At 43.1% G+C, this 16,066-nt stretch overlaps 1 protein-coding gene across 7 annotated transcripts in view; it reads right to left on the bottom strand.

The window, feature by feature from the left end:
- MICAL2 (microtubule associated monooxygenase, calponin and LIM domain containing 2) overlaps positions 1-16,066 on the bottom strand; it is a 168,838-nt gene that overhangs the window by 101,609 nt on the left and 51,163 nt on the right. For all 7 annotated transcript variants that reach the window (XR_002825069.1, XM_023737310.1, XM_023737297.1 and 4 more), the window contains one exon: positions 12,241-12,579. Coding sequence is in view for 6 of the 7 variants with exons in the window: in XM_023737310.1 (XP_023593078.1) it covers positions 12,241-12,504 (264 nt within the window). In the remaining variant the exon portion in view is untranslated. The remainder of the gene's footprint in view (positions 1-12,240; positions 12,580-16,066) is intronic.

Here is a 16,066-nt window from a genome sequence, read left to right as displayed (position 1 = left end):
GAGTAAAAGCCACAATCCTTCCAATGGTTTCAAGGCCCTACTCAGTCTGGGCACCCTATTCCCTCCCTGGACCCATCTCTTACCACCCTGGCCCAGCTCCTCCCACTCCAGCCACATGGCCTTCTTGCTGTTTTGAGGACATACTGAGCACTCTCCCTTGTCGCATCTGTGTACCTGCTGTTGTTCCCTTTGCCTAGAACTCTCTTCCCACCAGTAGTCATACGTTCACTTGCTCACTTCCTTTAGGTCTCTGCTCAAATGTCACCATCTCCAAGAGGCCTCCCACAATATCCTACATAAATCAGCAGCCCGTCTCCATCCATGGCACCTGTGTCTTCCTCACCTGCTTAGATAGCGGTCAATAAATGTTTGACTAAATCAATTAATGAATGAATACACTCCTTGGATAGTGTTAAGTGCTGTGGACATTCAGGAGAATTTTTTTCTTCCAAGAAAACTTTAAATCAGAATAGCCAGGTTTACCTCAACCTTGAGCAGCAAGGTTTATTCTCTCCATAGCTCTTATCACCATCTGACACACACACACATACACACACGCGTATATATACTCAGACCATAAACATTTGCTTATTGTCTGTCTCTCACTGACTAGCATGTACATTCCACAAGGACAGGGATTGTGTCTGTTTTTATAACTGCTGTATACCTCCAATGCCTGGCATTAGTAGATCCTCAAAATGTTTTGTTGAATGAATGAATAAACATCAGTAATGTCACCTCATTGGATGGAGGTGTAAATGAAATTTTCTCTAGACTTACTCTGCATATTTAGATATAATGGAATTTGCCTGGGTATGTTCCTCAGGTTTAGACAGCTCTCCCCTGGAGAATGGACCCAAGAGAAAAAGCTTTCCACTTCAGAATTCCCATGGATAAATCTTTGGTGACAGCTTGTCATTTTGTATTTATCTTTCTCTCTCTTTGAAAATAATATTTTATTGTGTTTTTGGTGAAGGTTAACACCATAGTTTAGGTTGCCATTCAACAATTTCTACACAAATCGTTCAGTGACATTGGTTACATTCTTCGCAATGCATGAAACATTTTCATTATCTCTGTTCTGGTTGTTTCATTTTCATTAATCTAGTTTCCCTGCCCACCTTACATTCTTATCTTTGTTTTAAAGTAATTGTTGACCTTATATAGGTGATTTTTTTTAAAGGAGGACAGTACTTATGGGTGATATTCATTATTTTGTGAGCCAATCTATTATTTAGCTGTAAGGCGAGTTCAGGGGTTAGTTTCGGTTCAAGGTTTGAAAAGTATCTCAGGGCAATAGTCTCAGGGACTCCTCCAGTCTCAACCAGTCCAGTAAGTCTTGTTTTGTTTTGTTTTAGGAACTTGAGGCTCTGTTCTACATTTTTCTGTTGTACAGGGTTCTTCTACTATGGCCCTGATTAGAATGGTCAATAGTGGTAGCCATGTACTATCTAGTTCTTCTGGTCTCAGGGTAGATGAGGATGTTGTTTGTGTAGACTGTTAGTCTTGAAGCCTAGTTTCTTCTTTAAGCGTTTGGTTTCTATATTTATATCTCATAAGAATATAACGCATTTCAGGAGGTGTGTAATACACCTGCTACAGTGAAATATGCTACATACAGCCAAAGATCTGAGTAGTATGAATGTTAGAATATACTTAGTTTGCCTTCCCAAGAAGCTGTACAGAGGCTGAAGGTGAAGAAAATTGTTATGTAATAAAAGTTTATATGTAATACATAAAATAATATATTTATATATTCTATTTATAACTTATTCCCTTTAAATAAAGACTTATGTAACTATATGTGTTATATATTTCATTATTTTTATTGGTACATGTGTTAATATATGTTACAGAGAGAGCTAGTAGCTCATAGCTGACCATCTGATCTTCACTGAGATATGACTGGCCTCCTACCCTTCTCTCTTACAAAATTCATTTGCTGAAATGACAAGTAAGAAAAGACCCAGTTGCTTGAACCAGCTGTCGTTTGGTTCTTTTGTACACAGATTACATTAAAATGGAGAGAAAGATAATAAGTTCAGGGTCTCGTCAGTCTATCTGCCAGTCAGATACCAGGGGAGGAGGATTTTCAGTTTGTGAAAAATTTGCTCCCAAACGTAAGAGTCCATAAAAAAAAGCAACCATATTTTCTTTTAAAGACTGGGAAGCAAAGGATTCCAGCCTTATCAATTCACCATAGCCACACTGGGGTTGGCAAGCTAAACCCATCCAGGCCGAACACTTCTGACAGTGGGAATGTCAGGCTTCCTGATACCAAAAACCCAAACCTGTTGCCACTGAATCGATTCCGACTCATAGAGACTCTATAGGACAGAGTAGAACTGCTCCACAGGGTTTCCAAGTAGCGGCTAGCAGATTTGAACTGCCGACCTTTTGGTCAGCAGCCAAACGCTTAACCACTGCACCACCAGGGCCCCAGGTTTCCCGATACAGCCCCTGAAAAGGGGAGGGGCTCAGCCAGGGGTCAGTCTGGTGCAAAAGAGGAAGTACATGCTCTACAACAGGATGCCCTCAGAAGTACTAATAGCAGTAACAATGGAATATCAATGAACTGTTATTAAATGTTTATTATGTACCATGCATGATCCTAAGCCTTTGCAATTACTAACTCACCTAATCCTCATAACAACCCTATGAGGTGTGTACTACTAATAGCCACGTTTTTTCAGAATGCCCAAGGCTTTTAGCTGCCTACCGAATATTATCTCTGGTCTTCTTCCTTAGAAGCAAAATCCAACAAAACACTCAACATGCCAGCCCACTTTGCAGCTAAGGATAACCATCTGACATTGTTTTAGCCAGTGAGACATACACACTGGAGTTAATTCATGTATTCGTTCCACAGATTTTTTAATATTGTGGCAGATATGGAGCTGTACCACCCAGACCTCCCTTCAAGGAAAGATTTGCTGGCTGCTGCAGAATGCAGTCAGCAGACAGCTACCAGCTGTCAGCTCCTTCAGGGTCAGGCTTAGTGGCCGAGGTCACATCCCTGCTGGGAACAGCCTGCATCCAGAACTGAATGAGGCAGGTACTATAAAGACCCAGCCATTTTGTCTTGACATGGGACACTGTGATGGGCAATACTCACTCCTGAGCTTCCCGCCAAGCTGGCTAAGGATTTCCTTACGTGTTGTAAACTCTATTACTATGATGTAATAAGATGGATTAGCGGCAGTTATTTTGATGAGGTCTATAAGATTAGATAGTGTCTTAAGACAATCTCTTTTGAGATCTAAAAGAGAAAAGTGAGCAGAGAGACATGGGAACCTCATACTATAAAGAAAGCAGTGCCAGGAGCAGAGTACGTCCTTTGGACCTTAGGTTGCTGCGCAGAGAAGCTCCCAGACCAAGAGAAGATGGATGACATGGACCTTCCTCCAGAGCTGATGGAAAAAGCCTTCCCCTGAAGCTGACACCCTGAATTTGGACTTGAAGCTTATTGGACTGTGAGAGAATAAACTTCTCTTTGTTAAAGACATCCACTTGTGGTATTTCTGTTATAGCAACACTAGATGACTAAGACAGTGACTATTAAAAACTTTTTAATTATGTATGTGGCTCACATTATATTTCTATTGGACAGCACTGGCCTAGAGAATTACAGAATACAGCCACTGACTGAATCTCTATCCACCACCTCGCTCCAAACATCTTGTCAAAAAGAAGCCCTTGTTTAAGTCTATGAAGTCAGGTTTTCATTTACTTGCAGCTGAATACAATCCTTAACGATTGGGGGTGGGGGAGGGAAGAGAATAACTTAAGTGCTGGGCCCAATGAACTGGTTGGGACCTGCTCTGTGGCAGGAGACTGAACTCCACCTTGTATCCTACCCAGCTGAGTAGGAGGTAGACAGATTCGCATCAAGTGGAAAAATTCCCATACCAGAGAATATACTGATCTCCAAGATATGTATTATTTTAGAGTGAAAAAAATCAAAGCAAGAGTCTCCACTGAGCAGGGAAAAGGAGGCCAGGGTATACCTTCAGTCTGGGAAGCAGAGTGTTAAACTGCTTCATTTCCTTTTGCCCTGCCCAACCGCACACATTTATTTGGATAATTGTGGCCAGAGATTCCCTAAGACCTTGTGCAGTCTTGGGTGTGCCAGAACTGCAAGAAGGTTCCCTTTTTGCTCTGAGAAAAAGGAGGTCCAGCCCTTCAGCCTCACAGGTTGATTGGCCAACTGCCTTGTCCTCCTTGAGAGCTCCAAGGGCAGCCAGATGCTAGTCAGGCTCCAGTCAAAGCTGTGGCCATGATCCCAGTACCAGAGGGAGAGGATGCTCAGGGAGCAATGCTCACATGAAAATACGGAGGGACACTTAAATAAGGAAATGAAGGGATTGGCTGGTACTGGCTTCTGCAAACTCACTATCAAGGTATGGAGAATGCCAGGGCTCACACCCAGTGGAGCTCCAGAAAGAAGCCCCTTGAGCTACAGAGTTCATTCACCCAGTCCCTGAGCATCTTCCTGTGCTGGGTACTTGAGGACCAGGAATGAGCCAGACATGGTCCCTGCTCTTGGGGAGCTTGCATTCATATGGGAAGAGACAAAACAATCATGCAGGACACCGATCAGAGAGTCTGGGAGCACACCAGGGGCCCCAAACCCACATAAGGGGTGGAATAAGAAAAGGGGGACAACAGAGAGTTCCTGACGGAGCAAGAGAAAAGTGTGGTGCAAACTCAAATTCACCTAAAAAGACCAGACTTAATGGTCTGATTGAGGTTGGAGGAACCCTCGAAGCTATGGACCCCAGATGCTCTGTTAACTAAGAACTAAAACCATTTCTGAAGCCCAGACTTCAGACAAAGATTAGACTGGACTATAAAACATAAAATAATACTCATGAAGAGTGTGGATACATGAGACCAAATGGGTGGCTCCTGTCTGGAGGCAGGATGACAAGGCAGGAAGGGACAGGAGCTGGTTGGATGGACATGGGAAATCCAGGGTAGAAAGGGGGAGTGTGCTGTCACATTACAGGGATTGCAACTAGTGTACATAACAATATGTGTATAAATTTTTGTATGAGAAACTAACTTGAGCCGTAAACTTTCACCTAAAGCACAATTAAAAAAAAAAAGAAAAATGGTCTGTCAGATTGCCATCGTGGTAGGGCAAACAACAGTCATTGGTCATTGAAGGGCAATGTAAAAAAAAAGAGAAGCGGGAAGTGGAAAGGAGGTCAGAAAGGGCTCTCAGGTAAAGTGAGGCTTGCTTAAACACAGTCATAAAAAGAACAAGTCAACCAGATCAGGAAGGGATCCCACAAACAGCACAGATCCTCAGTGGGCCGAGGCCCTAAAACTCCCCTTACATGATGAAATTTTGAAGAAGAAAGTATAAATATGTATTTGTTCTTCTTTTAAATACATTCCCCTTCACTGATAAAGCAAAATACTTAATGAAACCGTGTATATGAAACTATTTTGTGAACCATAAAGCACCATATAAATCTTAGATGATATTAATAGTAATGAAACCATTATTATTGTCATCTTTGTTGTTCTTATAGGGTGGCAGCATTCCCACCATATTCCTGCTGGACTGCTCATTACTCAGTAGTCTCATTCAAGGCCACCCAGTCCAGACTTCAGGACTCACAGCGTTTCCATCTCAACGCCCGCTCCACAAGGCCAAGGAAACTCAAAGAGGCAGCATCCCGCTGTGGCATTTCCCTTTTAAAGAAGGCCTCTCAGCACTCTCACTGCTGCTGGGAATGTCAACTGGAAGAACCTTCAGGGGAGGAGAATTTGACAATGTCTATAATATTTTAAATGCAATGCACACAGCTTTTGACTCAAATTCTAACAATCCGCCCTATACATATGCTTTCAGGTGTATACAGAGAAGTATGTATAAGGAAGTGCACTGCAGCACTATTTAAAATGGCAATAGATTGGAAACAACATAAGTTGCAATATAGCCATAAAATGGGAAACTCTACGAAGATATAAAAACAGTAAAAGGGGTAGAGCTATACAGAATGATTTGAAATGATCTTCAAGATATATTTGTGAGTGAAAAAAAGCAAGGCACAGAGCAAACGTGTATAGCTTTTTTTCATTAAAAAATAAGGGGGTGGCAACAGATGAACAGATAAACAAAATGTGGTACATACACACAACGGAATACTACTCAGACATACAGAGAAATGAAGTCCTGATGCAGGTCACAACATGGATGAACCCTGAAAACATTATGATGAGCAAAATAAGTCAGTTGCAAAAGGACAAATATATGATCTCACTTACACGAACTAAGCAAATATATGAAAAACAAAGATTATTCATTGTTACCAGGGGTGGGAGTGAGGGGCAAAGCGGGGGTTGCTTAGTGGGCATTGAGGTTACGTTAATGGTGATGGAATGATTTGGAAAAGGACAGCAAGAATGGTTGCACAACTTAGAGCGTGTAATCAAATGTTACCGAACTGTTTATGTAGAAATTGTAGAGGTAAGTTTTGTTATGTATATTTTTACCACAATAAAAAAAAACCCATAATAATAATAAGGGGAGGGGGGTACACACATACACACACATACTTATATACGTGGAGACTTTCAGGAAGAGCACAAAGGAAATGGTATAGTAGTTGCCTCTAGGGAGGGTGTCTTAGGCTGTTACAGCAGCGCTAGATAATCCTGGTGGCTCAGTGGTTAAGAGCTGGGTTGCTAACCAAAGGTTGGCAGTTTGAATCTACCAGCTGCTCCTTGGAAATCCTATGGGGTAGTTCTACTCTGTCCTATAGGGTCACTATGAGTCAGAATCGACTTGATGTCAACAGGTTTTTTAAATAACTAAGACAGAGAGGAGCTAGGGGTCTGGGGAAAACTGACCTCTCTTCACAATATACTTTTTTATCCTATTTTAATTCTTTTTACCATGAGCATGTCATGTATTAATTAAATAATTTAATGAAAGAAAACCAATTAGTTTTGTCTTAAAAAGACACACACACACAAAAAACAAAAACAAAAAAAACACTTTGCCTTTATAAGTGTATTTATAAAATGAACAACAGTGGATCTGATTAACTACTTCCTATGAAAACAGCCAAAAAAGAGAGTGTATTTCATCTCGGTTTAATATTGTTGGAGACTCATGTATAATGTCCAACACACACACATGCAAGCCCCCACATGCTCTGTATGAAGTTGTGATGACAAGTGTGGTCACTAACACCACATGACTGGTAACCCAGGCTGGAAAACTTGTCTGATGGAGCAGTGCCAGCAATGCATTGTCAGGTGAGTGGACTAATCTAGAGTTCATTTAAGCTTTTTGTTCAACTGGAACAGAAGGTCACACCCCAGAGACCATCCTCTGCTTTATCAGTTGTGACTGCAACTGTCCATATTAGGCAAAGTAGTACTTGACATGCCTCAGGGGCACAGCAGAGCCAGCATTGCGAGTTGGTGGGTGATTTCAGAAGTCTGGAATGTCAGATAGGCTTATCCAGCCCAAGAAATAGCAGTCTTCTGCCCCAGCTTCACCCCTTCCACCACTCACTCTCCCTCCCTGCCTCCCCCAAGGGGCTTTGCTTACAAAGATCGGGAATCACTGGATAAGTTGGGTCCCACACATAAACCCAGGCTGTGCTACCCACCAGTGGGGAGCCTCTGCAGGGGCAAAGAGAGTCAAGGGTCATAATACGGACCAAAAGCTGTGGGGTGACCCTGATGGACACTCACAAAGTACAGATGTTTACCTCTAACAAGAAAATCCTAGAGTTTTCATTACATAGGCTGGCCCCATTTCTGCTGGTGACAAAAGAGTCAGTGAGTCATTTCCTGCAAACATGTTTTTACGTGTGTTTTTATGGCAGTGATGTACAAATGCCTTCTGGTCTGTAATGGCAACCTGTGATTACTGGGCAACCCCATGGAGGGTGGTAGAAAGATCCCTGGGTTGGGAAGCAGAGGGCTCATTGTCAGTGGTACTCTGGGTCCTCTGACCGTGAACTCTCTCTTCACAGTCTGGCCCCAGAAGGCCCTTCTCCCTGGTATCCTCCTACCACCCATCCATTCTGCTCTCTCTGGATCTCACCCTCTCCAACACATCACTACACTCCCATTACATAAGCAACATACTCTTCCTGGAATATATCTCTCTGTCTTGTGTTTCCTCAGCTCTCAAGGCAAACTCCTACTCATCTGTCAAGCCCCACATCACACCTCCTCTTCTGCGATCATTCCCAGACTACCTCAGTCACAGTTCGTTGCTCACCTTTCTATACTTTCTATCCTCCTGTAGAACAGTGTATACACCTCCCTCATAACACTTGGGAAGTTAATAATAATGGCTAAATGCTTACTGATCACTTATTATTGCTAGGCAGCATTCTAAATATCTTACAAAGATTACCTTACTTCATCATCACAGTAACCTCGTAAGGTAGCTACTATTATCATCCTCATTTTACAAAGGATGCTACCAAGGATCGGAGATATTAAGTAACTTGCCTAAGGCTACAGAGCTATTAAGTGACTGACAGGTGCCTAGACAAGTGCCTGGCACGTAGTATGCACTCAATAATTATTAATCTCGTGAATGACTGAAGGAGTGAATAAATACAGAAATAATTACATTTCTGTCTTCTCTACAGAAAGCTCAAGTGAGAATCACTTCTTACTCATCTTTCAGACCATCTCCCCTGTCAAATGCCTAGTAAGGTGTAAGGCATTAGACTATCTGGTGAATGAATGAATGAATAAAAGAACATACAAGCAGACCAATAAACAGTTCAAATCCCGGCAATGACACCCACTAGCTGTGTAATCCTGGGTAAAGAGTTTCAGCTTCCTGGGTCCCTGTTTGTTACCTGTCAAATGCAGGGCTTGTACACAACATTCTTTAAAATAACTACCCGCATTAAAGGTTCACACTAAATAAATGACCAGAGTCCATGAGTACGTGGATGTGGCAATTCCCATACCAAACTACATAATGCAGTTCCTTTTGGGTTGTTGTCCCCAGTAACACAACTCACTTAGATGTGATATTTGATCCAGGTACTGCTCTAATGCAAAACCATTATCAGTCTGAAAGGAGTTAATTTGGCTTGATTCCTGGTTCACTCAGCTCTTATACAACAGAGTCACACCGAGGGAGAGAATCATCAAGTGCCTGACAAAACTCTGATAAATAATAACCAATAAACAATAATCCCAAGTGAGGTTATGCAACTGACAACTGAGCTACCACTCTAGTGACCTTCCCAGTCATTCCTCCTGTTTCCCAGCACGTCCACCAGACCCCTTCTTCTCTGCATAGGTCCTAGTACCCTCCCCCACAACACCATAGACACACACACACTCACTGCTGGCAGGAAGTAAACCTCACAGTGTCCTAGCACATTAGGTAGGGCCAATAAATGCTTGTTAAATGCTGAAGCTCAGGTCCACTCCAGATGGTGCTGAGATGTGAACCCCATCAGTAGGGGTTCTTGCTGACTTTTATTTCTTCACGCTCTACCTGTGGCTAATTGAGAGCTTGGTGATGTGCCCGGAACCTGACACACCTGTGTGTATATGTCTTGGCATTAATCATCAGCCACACGTAAACTGCTACAGTATCCATGTAGCAAGACAGGGCCAGTTCACATCTGAAGCAAGGGAAGACCCATGTTCTGTGTTTTGCTTAATTCACAACAAGTAGTTCAAACACTAGCCTCTTAGAGATGGGCATTAGCCATTCACACATGAATCCAATATGCAGAGAACCTATACCATAACCAGATACAAGTGAACAGTCCCTGTTGAGGACACCTGTTGTTTATCTGTCCCACATCGTAATGTCCTTGGAGACTTGCTCCTCCCTCATGTCAATCATGTGATGACTGAAAGTGCTGCCAGTCACAGTAGTCAGTTCCTCTGGCCTTGGCCACAATAATTGGCCCAGAGGTAGGCCAATCACAATTCTTCCCTACTGAATCTTTTTTTTCCATGTTGAAATGGAAGAAAAAGAGTCTAGCCTTTTGGGTCACCGACTTATAAAGATATGAATTAGAGGCTACCGACATGGAGAAAAATCTGTTTGCAACAGGGAAGAATGGAGCCAACACAGAGCAAAACATCCAGAGATGGACGGATGGAGGGAGGATAGGAAAGACTGAGTGTCTGGACCTTCTTGTTAATATGAGTTAATGATTTCTCTGTTTAGTTTATGCTAGTTTGAGTTGGATTTCAGAAATGTGCAGCTGAAGTGGCCTAACACAGCCACAATTTGCACAGACAATGCATTTTCAAATGCATTGTCCACTCCTAGGGATCTAGGTTGTTTTTAGGAGATGGGCTACCAAGCATTTGCAATATCTTGTTCCTCCTCATAAGGAAGGCATAACAGTTCCTGAGCAAGAACCACTCTTACTCTGCATCACTAACTAAAGATGTTTTCCTTCCCTTTGCATCTCAGGGGCCGGTGACCTGCCAACCACAGGATGCAAGGATGCTTCTATTTCAAGCTGGCAAAGCTTATAAAATGGGGACTGGCTAGACAGGCAAGGCAACCAGCTAATGATTTTTGAAAGAAAGACATCTGCATGGTGGTCAACCCTTCATTACACTCCTCTGCAGGTGACTCCCTTGAAGGCCTGTCTTCAGATCATCCAGAGAGTCCTTCAAGAGCCAGAAAGTGCTGGCGTATGGGGCAATGGTATTTCATAACAGAGCAGGAGTTCTGAAAACTCTCCATGAGAGAACATAATGCATCCTATCCATCTGACTTCTATGAGACCCTGAAGTCAAGCTTTGAAAAGACAGCCACCGTATACAATTACTGAGAAGTGGATACTTTGAAAGCTAAAAGCTTCTCCCTCCTCTGACTCTGAAGAGTTGCCCGGTGGACTATGAATCATGAAGTTACAACAACTAGGAAAGGAGGCCTGGGTGGGAGTGGCACTCAGGACACTGGTCCCACACCTTTCTGCCCCTTCTTTTTCTCTAACACTCTATCTCCTCTGCCTAAGGCTGCAGCTTGGCAGGTTATACACTGGTACTGCCTAGATGGCTGGTATGCTCTGGGTTGAAGTGGTTGGTCTGTTTCAGCCTCATGGAATGCTCCTATTATGCCCTGTACAGTTAGTGCACCCCAGGCTCAGAGGAGTTTGGCAGCTGTCTCCCCAGGGTAATGGAAAGCAGCCGTATCCCACAGTGGACTCAACAACTCCTCATCACCAAAACAAAACCACAACAGTCCTGATTGTCATGGAGAGTTCAACCTCTTGTCCTGGGATTGGCACTGACCGGAATTCCAAGGGCTCTGACTGAGCTACCTCCTGCGAGGTCTAAATACAGCATGCTCGCTTTTAACCTAAGCACATAGACTGAACCAGTGCCAGGGCCGACAGCCCCCAAGGGTCAGCGGGAAGTCTTGACTTCCAGCTGCCCATTCAATGATGGGTATTTCAGAGATTCAGAGATGTGATGTGCTGGACAGCCCTATTCTCACTGATGATGTGTGTGGCCAAACAACCTGGGGAAGGATGTAATCAGTTTGTGCTCAGTTAACTACAGTTGTGACCCTGCGCAGAGAAATGTGTCTTGGATATGGGGAGGTAGGAAATGCAGAGGTGTGAGAAAAAAGAGAAAGAGGGAAGAAAAGGCAGTAAGGACTTACTTAGCCAATTAATTAAAAGTCACGGGATTTTTCTAAAATGTTTGCTCCCAGGGGAACACCACCCCCTAACTATGCCTCTCCATGGAATTTTGGGGTTAAGCTCTCGAATCAGACAGACCAAAGCTGCCTTGTAGTTGTGTGAGGTTGGGCAAGTTAATTAACCTCTCAGATTTCACATCTCTGAAATGGCCCAAAGGACTAACAGTACTACAGGTGTTCGATGAGATCATGTACAGAAAGTGCCCAGCACATAAAAGTTGCTCAATAAATAGTGGCTACTAGAAGTAGTAGTGGTAGTAGTAATAACAGTAGAAGTAGGATAATGTCAAGTATTTGCTTGACTCCCTCAACCTCGCCTTTGGTTTCTCTGTCTTTCTCTGAAGAGTTGCTGAGGCCATCACAAGATGGAAACTTCCAGCAGAATAAGTTGCATATGTGTAGACAAAGGAAACATTCAGCTGAGTAAAACAATACAACACTCACACCCACATCTATTAAACTCAGGATGGCAGAATGGCAACAGGTTCCTAACTTCCCAACAAGTCAATCCACACATCCCACGGGGTACGGAATGTCCTTATGGAGGTTCCCCTTACCTTGGTGTTCATACACGACTTCCCTCGCTTATATTCTTTGTGGGATCCACGCTTGTCCAATTTGTGCCACAGGGCTTTGGCCTTCCAGGTGGTCACTTTGGACTTGAGTTTGGAATAGAAGTTCCTGTGGTCCAGAGGATCTAGGTCCAGGTGCCGTACGAGGATGTTGAAGGCCTGGAGGGTACCTTTGCATGTGGAAGCCTGGACAAAGTTCTGAAAAATCTGCCCAGCCTGAGTCTGCTTCTCGTCTTCATTTTCTGCCATGTCTCAGGAGCCGTGTAGAGCAGTGGCGTGGAGAGAACAGAGGAGAACTATGAAGTACCTGGAGAAACGTCACACCTGCAAAGGTAAGTGGAGGCAGAAGTGAGCTTCACGGGCAATGAGGGTAGGATGGAGGAATGGGTGCTGAGAGGTAAAAATAAAATTTCTTTCAGATATAAAAACATAAACCCTCTATAGAAAATGCACAATCATACCTTCCAACCTGGCAATGCTGCCTTGCTGGCAAACCCTTTATCCCCAACACCTCACTCTTCTCACCAGCTGAAAAGAATCACGGACAGTTCAAAGCTATACTCTGCAGATGTCAACATTACTTGGTCATCTTGGGATGAGCAGATGGTTCTGGAAATAGTACCCAATAAAAGCAATAACAAAAAAGCACACTAGATTTAGCACCACTGAAAACCTATAATTATGGGTGCTGCAAAGTGGTTCACTAGTACTAATGTGACCTAGCCACATTACCTTAGTGCATGACAAAAAGAAATCCAAAGCACATTCCTCTCTAGGTTTCACATCCGTCTATCTTAGATGTTCAAAATTTAAAGTCTTTCTTCATTAGTTACCAGAGGGTGAGTCTTTCCTCTATACAGATGACAAATGGCAACTTCTCAAAATTCCCCTCTATTCCTGGTATCTTCCCACTGTCTACCTCAGTCAGACACACAGAAAGACGGAGAGATACATGGGCCTCCTCCTCCCAATGTGCAAAAGGAGTCTATGCTTTGTAGACTCAAACCGGGAGCGATTTGGAGCAAGTGCTCAGGCTGATGGAAGAGAAAAATGGGATGGGTATTCATTCACATCACAAAAATAGCTTGCCTGGGTTTTGGCCATGGTCCTCTCTCTGCACTACCCTAACCTCAGGCATTTTTTAGGAAAGACATTGAAGTTTCAAAGGAACAAAAATAAATTAGAACTGATTTTCCAAAGCACCAGCTAGTTTTCTTGAATCCAAAGCTAGTGCAACAAGTGTGGAGTTGCTGGGGCTGACCCGGCTGTCGGGAGGATTTGAGGCAAGGGTCTGCAATCAAGAGAGAAAGCAAATTGAGTTCAGCAAGAGGAGGTCAGCAAATACACAGAGCATGAGGCCCTCAGTCTGGGCAGCTTCACAGGCTCCATCCAGCTGGGCATGTTTATCGTGGGTGCATTTGGATAGCGGGCTGGCTTTATAACACTGGAAAGCAAAGAATGGTGTTTATCTTCTTCTTCCTTAATCCCTTACTCATTCAACAACAATTACTGAGTCCCTGGGTGGTGCAAATAGTTAACATGCTTGGCTGCTAAGTGAAAGGTTGGAGGTTTAAATCTACCCAGAGTTGCTTTGGAAGAAAGGTTTGGTGATCTACTTCTGAAAACTCAGAGACTGAAAACGTTATGGAACACAGTTCTACCCTGACACATGGAGTCACCATGAGTCAGAGCTTACTTGACGGGAACTTTTTTCTTTTTTTTTAATACCAAGATCCAGGCACCATGCTGGGTTCTGGGGATACAGAGAAAACCAGCACAGGGTCAGGCCCAGCCTAGAGAGGAAGACTGGCCAATAAAGAGGTGATTACAAAACCAGGCAAGTGTTGTAGAACATGAATAAAGTGCATGGAAGCCCATGGCAGGAAACGTCTGACAGAATCTAGAGGAGTCCAGAAAGCTACAATTTTAGGAAGGAGGTGGATTTCACTAGGAGAAGACTAACCCCAAAACCAAACCCACTGATGTCGAGTCAATTTTGACGCGTAGCGACCCTAGAGGACAGAGTAGAACTGTCTCATTGGGTTTCTAAGGCTGTAATCTTTACTGGGAAACCCTGATGGTATAGCGGTTAAGAGTTCAGCTGCTAACCAAAAGGTCAGCAGTTCAAATCCACTAGGCACTCCTTGGAAACCCTATGGGGCAGTTCTACTCTGTCCTCTAGGGTTGCTATGAGTTGGAATCAACTTGATGGCAATAGGTTTGGTTTTTGGTTTGGTAATCTTTACTGAAACAGACTGCCACATCTTTCTCCTGCAGAGCAGCTGGTGGGTTCGAACCACCAACCTTTCCATTAGCAGCTGATCACTTAACCACCATGCCATCAGGGCTCCTTAGGAGAAAACTGTTGTTGTTGTTAGATGTCATCGAGTCACTTCCAACTTATAGTGACCCTATGTACAAGAGAACAAAACACTGCCCGGTCCTGTGCCATCCTTACAGTCATTGCTATGTTTGAGTCCATTGTTGCAGCCATAGTGTCAATCCATCTTATTGAGGGTCTTCCTCTTTTTTGCTGACCTACTTTACCAAGCATGATGTCCTTCTCCAGGGACTGGTCCCTCCTGATAACATGTCCAAAATATGTGAGAAGAAGTCTTGCCATCCTTGCTTCTAAGGAGCATACTGGCTGTACTTCTTCCAAGACAGATTTGTTCTTTTTTCTAGCAGTCTGTAGCATATTCAATATTCTTTGTGAACACCATAATTCAAAGGTATCAATTCTTCTTTGGTCTTCCTTATTCATTGTCCAGTTTTCACATGCATATTGGGCAACTGAAAATCCCATGGCTTGGGTCAGGCACACCTTGGTCCTCAAAGAGACATCTTTGCTTAACATTTTAAAAAGGTCTTTTGCAGCAGATTTGCCCAATGCAATACATCATTTGATTTCTTGACAGCTGCTTCCATGGGAATTGATCGTGGATCCAAGTAAAATGAAATTCTTGATAACTTCAATATTTTCTGTTTATCATGATATTGCTTATTGGTCCAGTTGTGAGGATTTTTGTTTTCTTCACGTTGAGGTGTAATCCATACTGAAAGTTGTAGTCTTTGATCTTCATCAGTAAGTGCTTCAAGTCCTCTTCACTTTCAGCAAGCAAGGTTGTGTCATCGCATATTGCAGGTTGTTAATGAGTCTTCGTTCAATCCTGATGTTGCGTTCTTCTTCATGTAGTCCAGCTTCTCAGATTATTTGCTCAGCATATAGACTGAGTAAGTATGGTGAAAGGATATAACCCTGACGTGCACCTTTCCTGATCTTAAACCACGCAGTACCTTGTTCTGTTCGAACAACTACCTCTTGGTCTATGTACAGGTTCCGCATGAGTACAATTACGTCTTCTGGGATTCCCATTCTTCACATGGTTATCCATAATTTGTTACAATCCACACAGTCCAATGCCTTTGCATAGTCAATAAAACACAGGTAAACATCTTTCTGATATTCTCTGCTTTTAGCCAAGATCCAACTGACATCAGCAACGATATCCCCAGTTCCACGTCCTCTTCTGAATCCAGCTTGAATTTCTGGAAGTTCCCTGTCAATGTACTGTTGCAACCATTTTTTAATTATTTTCAGCAAAATTTTACTTGTGTGTGATATTAATGATATTATTTGATAATTACTGGAGGATGCCTATTTCAGGTAAAGGAAACACCATTCAGACATGATTCTGAAAAGAGCCAGCACATTGGAAGGATGACAGCACAGTCAGTGGTCAGAAGTTCAGGATTGATGATGAAGTGTGGGGGGTGTCCAGGGCAGACTGTAGTGGCAGAGCTACGTCAT

Source organism: Trichechus manatus, unplaced genomic scaffold, assembly GCF_000243295.1.
Source record: "Trichechus manatus latirostris isolate Lorelei unplaced genomic scaffold, TriManLat1.0 scaffold00006, whole genome shotgun sequence".
NCBI lineage: Eukaryota > Metazoa > Chordata > Mammalia > Sirenia > Trichechidae > Trichechus > Trichechus manatus.
The sequence above is the reverse complement of the archived record's forward strand: the minus strand, read 5'-3'. Positions and strand labels throughout refer to the sequence as shown.